The sequence below is a fragment of the Belonocnema kinseyi genome, chromosome 1 (genome assembly GCF_010883055.1).
Source record: "Belonocnema kinseyi isolate 2016_QV_RU_SX_M_011 chromosome 1, B_treatae_v1, whole genome shotgun sequence".
In the NCBI taxonomy this organism is placed as follows: Eukaryota; Metazoa; Arthropoda; class Insecta; order Hymenoptera; family Cynipidae; genus Belonocnema; species Belonocnema kinseyi.
The window spans coordinates 25,124,931-25,131,675 of NC_046657.1; the positions used below are offsets into that span (position 1 = coordinate 25,124,931).

Below are 6,745 nucleotides of genomic sequence, written 5' to 3' on the forward strand. Positions count from 1 at the left end.
AAGGTATTGACTACTTGGCCCCGTACGTACGTAAGGTCGAAGTTTTCAAGCCGCACTCACCAAATATGAAGAAGACGCTTTAAGACAATCATCGCCTGTACTACTACACGGAGAGAATTCAGGTAAAACCGTCCCGCTAGTTGTGAGAGAGTTGCTGCACTTTAGTTTGGTGTGGCGTCCGCTCCAGATTCGGGCACTAGTTACCCCGAACTTACGCAGATCAGCCGTTCCCAAATGTGTGTGCTATATTTTCTTAAGGTGCGCAAGCGCGAAACTGTGCCGCAAGCACCGCGTGTGCGGAACGGCTTGACTATACTGTTGATCAAAAGGTTCAGCTTGTTCGGGGTAATGGTCTCCCGAATGATTGGGGCCGTTCTACTAAATAGAACTTTTCATTAATCTTTTTATATTATTATTTAATAATAATAACAAGCATATAATATATTCTTGTCTTATATTTATCCTTAATAAAATCAGACGATTGCTGTGCTTAGTTTTATTCTAAAGACTTCAAGTGCTCGGAGAAATCCTCGTGGGCATGAGAATATGATCGAGAACATGCTCGATCTTTATGTGTTTTGAAAATTTTAAGAGCATTTTTCAGAATTTTGAATTAGTCGTTGAAAAATCGTATTTTCTATCTTGATAAATAAGAAGTACATTATTTGAATTTCGCGGGATAATGCATCAGATCAAATTGCAAAGGGCGCTTTATTTAAAATAGAAAAGAAGTCAAAGTAATTTCTAATATTATTTGCATTAAATAGTACCTTTTTCAGGATTGCCGCAACATCTCAATTTCTAAATTCTTTTAGTTGTAAAATCAATAATAAATTTGAAGAATTAATAATAATAATGCAAGCAAAACTATGCTGATAAATACATTTCAAACATTTTTATTGGAATTTTCAAATTAAAAAGTAAAATTCTGAACTTAAGAAATGTATTTTCAAATAAAATGATGAATCTTAAACCAAAAGTCTGAATTCTTCACCAAAAAGTTAGATGAATTTCAATCAAAATTAGAATGGTTACAATGATATTAAGCCTAATGTTTAACCAAAAGAAAAATAAATTTTAAATCAAATAAATTTTTTTCATAAAAAACAATGCCTTTCAACTGAAAATAGAAGAATTAAATTTTCAGTTAAAACAATCAATTTTTAACAAAAAAAATAAATTCTAAACGAAATAAATCGATTTTAAACCCAAAGGATAAGATTTCTGCCAAAAAAGATATTTTTAATAAAATATATAAATATTAAAATAAAAAAGATAAATTTTCATATCAAATCTAGAATAGTTTAATTTGCAGTTAGAAAAGTAAATTTTAAACAAACAAAAAATGAGTTTTCAGAACAATTAATTAATCTTCAACTAAAAATATTAATTTTCAAGAAAAAATGAAATATTTACATCTTCAGTTAAAAAAAATTTACTTTCTACTAAAAAGAAACGGGTTTTTAGTCGAAGAAATTAATTTTTAACAGCGATAAATTTTCAACGCACAAGATGAGTTTTCTGTAAAAGGAAATGAATTTTTAACTAAATATTTATTTTCAACCAAAGAAATTAATTCCTAACAAAAAATATAATAGTTAAATTTTCTACAAAACAGAACATTCCTTAACATAAATGTTACATTTCTATCAAAAAAGTCAATTTTCCATAAAAATAAAATAGGTCAATTGAATTTTAACTAGAATGATAAATTTATTAGCAAAAGTAAAATACTTAAATTTTCTGTTAGCAAAATAAATTTTCCACCAGAAAAAAAAAGTTTACATTTAATAAATAAGGAGTTAAATTTTGAACTACAGAAATGAATTTTTAATAAAAAAGATCAAGTTTAAATTAATGAAAGTTCTCTTTTACCAGAAAGATGTATATTCAATAAATATATATTTAAATTTTCACCTAAACCAGATCAGTTTTCGACTATAAATAGAATAATTAAATTTGCAGTGAATCGGCCTATTTTTCAATAAAATCAAAGTAAACTTTCAACGAAAATAGTGTAATTTATAACCAAGAAAATTAAATTTCTATAAAAAAGGATATATTCTCGAGAAAAAATAGAAGAAATAAATTTTCATAAAAAAAATCTAAATAAGGAAAAAACCAAAATTTGAAACTAAAAAGATCAATTTTCAACCAATAAGACGAGTTTTCCACCAAAATAGACAAGTTTTTTAAGAGATGACATAAATTTTCAACCAAATATTTAAATTTTAAAATGAAATTTACATCTGAAAGAGTATCGATTTGTCAAAAGCTTAAATATCTTCCCACAAATTCGAAGTTTCAATAAGGTACAGGAATTTTAAAACAAAGAATGGAATAAATGTTAAAAAGGATGAGTTAAATTTTCTGATAAAACAATTAATTAGTTCCACTTCCAACTAGTCAGTTCAATTTCTAACAAGAAGGATGAGTTTCCAACGGAAATCCTGATATTTGATATTTTGTCCAAAAAGTACTGACATTGCCTGACTTTCTGGAATTACCTGATCTGTAGCAACTATGTGATTGAAAAAATCAAAAAAGGATATGTTTATTTCACTCTAGAATGTTGTTGTTGAATATTTGTAGCTATCATTATTTATATTTATTCAAACAATAAATGCTCTGAATTCTCGTAAATGCTCCTTGAATGCCCTGTTCAAGCTTAAATGCTGAGGATATTCTCGAGAGCATTTTCTTAACTTATATTGTTGGGCATTTCAGAACTCTAACTGTGCTGAATAAATCAGCAATGGTCTCGCTTCCAAACCTCAAACGCTAAAACTAACACAACCGTTAAAACCATGGGTAAAACATCCGGGAAGACAAAAAGGACAAAAGATATTTATAACTTTCCGAACCCTTTTTATAAGAATTTGTCTTCTCTCATGCCTTCTGTCTTCTGCCTGCTACAGCTGCGCATCAACGTTCCATACTTGTATGGAAGTTTTACCATACAGATGTATGGAAATCTCGAAGGGTATTGCACATTTTTGAGCATACACTGGAAAATTTCCAATCCGGTATAGGATATTTAAAAGTATGGAAAAATTTTCATACATTTGTATGGAAAATTTAGGATTTTTTTTACAGTGCAAAAAATGGCAAAAAATGAGATGTGTTATGCTGCTTCTACGACGCCGATATGTTGTTGACACGTTTTGGAGAGAACCAGAAAACACAAAAAAAAATGCAACCAATTATTTCAGGGTATCTACTAATCTTTTCTCGCAAAATTCCGGGACCCAGATTCTTTACTTTCTGTTATCCCTTTCACCCAAAATACTCCTTTCCTCACATCGTTTTTAAATCTGAATCTTGCAATTCTCGTACAGCTTTTATCCTCCGAACCCCTTTTTAAATACTTAAGATTTCTTGCTTGATTATTGTTTAAAACCATTTATTATAAGCTGTATTATCTAAGTACTTTTAGTTTAAATAATTTTAATTTTGCGAGTTGGCAATAAGAGTTATGTAACATCTAGAACAGTATATATGTACCGTATTTTTAATAGTTAGCATATATTTCTTCTTACTTTTCGTTACATTATGGCGACAATATTCTTTGATGTTAATAATCTTAGCCCCACTCAAGGGTAAAGTAAACGTTCTGAAACTGCAAAATAAGTCAGTCTGTAAAGATCGTTTGACGATTATACATAGTGTTCTTGTTTTTCGTGTTGAATAAATGTTGTATTATCATTAAATGTAGATACATTATATGACATACTTTTCCCCTAGTAATACATAATAAGGGCTATCACAAATCATTGAGATGCATATTTTAGATAGTCCATCGACAAGAAATAGTAATATAGTCAGTTGTGAGTCAGTCTGCGTTATCAAAAATGGAAATTTATTGATTGCATCCGCAAATTGTAAAAAATTGAAATTACCACAAACGATGCTCCTAACCTTTAGCAGTAAATTAGAAAAAGGGTTTCAACTTGAATCTTCACTCCAAACTATGAAAAATAATCATGAAAACCTTTCTACTGTAGAGAAATTGCAATATTTGAGATGGGCTCTTCAGGCGCTTCCTCAGACTTGATTTTTAGTCCATGTATTACAAATGACAACTTTTATCCTGAAATTGTAAACTGTTTAATATCATATTTCAAGTGAATACAATAAAACATTCGATATAGGCAGTGTGAAAATGCCTATCAGTTAATATTATAATGCCAGAAAAGTAATAATCAAACGTGAAAATTTTGACAAGCTCAAAAGAATCAGGGATTGGGAGAATTTACTAATATGCAATTATGTTGATGTCAGTTATGGAGAAGTTCGAAATTAACAATGAGTTATCCAACGTAAAAATAATTTGTTGGCCCTTAAAAGGGCCGCTTGGTATTTTTAAAATAGCAGATTATTTAATAAAGCCAGTTTTTTTTCTGTTTGATGCAACTCTTTCTCGGGCAGAAGTTTTCAACCATGTCTAAAGCAGCAAAGATTGTGTTCGGCACATCACTTTGTTCAGAAAGAAACATGCGAGAAATTGCTAAACCAACTTCAGCATCTCTCAATTTTATTGGTTGTTCCACATTCTGATCCTCGGCATCATTCTCGTCATCAGATTTTGAAGGTTCTTGTACCTTTATACTATCCAATATCGCACTATCTGTAGGTTCACTAGCAATAATGACATTAGTGTATACGTCAATGAAATCTTCAAAAGTTACTTCTATGAAGACCAACATTCTTTGTAGATCATCCCACTCTTCAGAAGTAGCATCCGATAAAGTTTCGTCTTGTTCTTGTGTTGCAAGATTTTCCGCGTCAGTTTTCACGAAGCAAGCCTTCCGAAAGAAATTCGCAATTGTATCACTAGTGACACCAGCCAAAGCCATGGTCAAGTCGAAAATAGCATCCAATTAATTCAAATCAGTCAACCCCATTTTCTCATCCGAAGCCTTGAGCAATCATTTTATAATTCTTCGCCGGTAATTCACTTTATGGTTCTTAATGATCTCTTGATCCATTGCTTGTTTGAATAAAGACTTTGGGATGAGCCGGACAATTATCCACAAGTAGGAGAACTTTCCGATTTTTTCTTTGAAACTTGTGATCAATTTTATGAAGCCAGTCTTCATATACTGTACTAGCCATCCAAGCTTTTTTATTGCTCTCGTAAAGCACTTAGATTTGCCTATTACCAGCAACTCTTGTTTTTCTTGACCAAACGTATTAGCGCAGACCATGACTGTAACACGATCCTTGCTTTTTTTACCACCATGACATGTGTCGTCCCTAAATGTCAGAGTTTTATCTGGTAAACATTTGAAAAAAGACCTGTTTCATCTGCATTGAAGATATTTTTTACTGCATAAGCTTCTAACAAGCTAGGCAAAATGTCGGTGAGAAATTTTTCGCAGTCTTCTTCCAAAACAGAAGCACCTTCGCCATTTAATGTCCTGTAGATTATTTCATTTCTATTCTTAAACTTTTCTAACTACCGAGAGCTAGCTTTGAAGTCTTTGTATCCTAAGTGAGCTGCAAAGAATTCAACTTTTTCTAGCACTATAGGACCAGATAAGGGAATATTGTGGTTCTGAGCAGGATTCATGCATTCCACCATCGATATTTCCAACAATCGAAAATGAGATGTTTTCATGCGTTTCCGATTCGGTTGCAAACAAGAATTTCCACCGACAGCCAAAATCTTCTCCTTGTTCTTGATGATGGAAGTCAGAGAGTTGGCGGGAATCTTGAAATCTGCAGCATTAATTGAAAATCTTATGCATTTTATGCGCCTGGTTAAGAGCAAACCACCACCTTGTATATACCCATGGTGAACGGAATACAGTCGACACTATTTACCTTCCCGCGGATCGGACCGTCGGGTAGTAATTTTACTGGAAACGATGTTCCCATACTCTCGAGTCTAATCTAGATGCTTGGTGCTTGATGCGAATTGTTTCGCTCGCTATGTACGTTGCCGCACGTGGATCACAGTTTACAAACCGTGAAAGTTCGAGTTTCAGAATACATATTGTGGAAGTAATTATCTTACAGTTGGTTTCAAAAAATTGTGAGCGCATCATTCTCTCCCGGAACAAACTGAAAAATTGATTACTATTAATAAATTATTGATAAACCTTTGATTAAACTTGCCATGCTTGAGGTTATCTCATGTGACAAGAAAATTATCCTGAGACACAAATATTAGATGGTTTCAAAATTCTTTTATAAGCCTCATTACAAAGCATATAATGATGCCGAGCCGTCGCGGTCATGGTGGGGGAAGATCTTGACCGAGAGTTAGGGAAAGCGGCAAGGTAAGTAACGTTGACTGTATTAACGTGGACCATTTCCGAATTAAACAGCGCAAGATCCAAAGTGTTATTTTGTCTACGATATTGTAAACAACGTAAACCCAGGTTACAAAATGAGTGCCTGTCATGCCTCACTCAATGACAGAAATTAAACAAGTCAACCTATTTTCTTCTATTTTTTAAATCGCCTCGTCATTATGTAATGAAATATTGCAGTAAAGACAAAATGAGCGTTAGATTTAATTGCGATTTGCTGAAAGCTTTAGCACTGAGAGTATTAGAGGCATAATGCTAAGATTAAATATACTTCAGAACACGTACCTTTCGAATCCAGCAACCGGCGAACTGTTTCAGTACAGGACTTTCACATAAATGAAACTTTAAATTCAGTTAATTACAGTAAACGTATATCCAAGCGAAATTTATCGCTCCCTAGATTAAATTATCTAATGCCACCAGAGTGG

The 6,745-nt window shown here is 32.2% G+C and overlaps 1 protein-coding gene across 1 annotated transcript in view; it reads left to right on the forward strand.

Moving 5' to 3' along the window:
- Positions 1–2,904, forward strand: part of LOC117175893 — a 7,142-nt gene extending 4,238 nt beyond the window's left edge. The window contains exons 3-4 of the mRNA XM_033365722.1: positions 4–122; positions 2,728–2,904. Of these exons, the coding sequence (XP_033221613.1) occupies positions 4–83 (80 nt within the window). The 3' untranslated portion in view covers positions 84–122; positions 2,728–2,904. The remainder of the gene's footprint in view (positions 1–3; positions 123–2,727) is intronic.
- Positions 2,905–6,745: the final 3,841 nt, after the last annotated feature.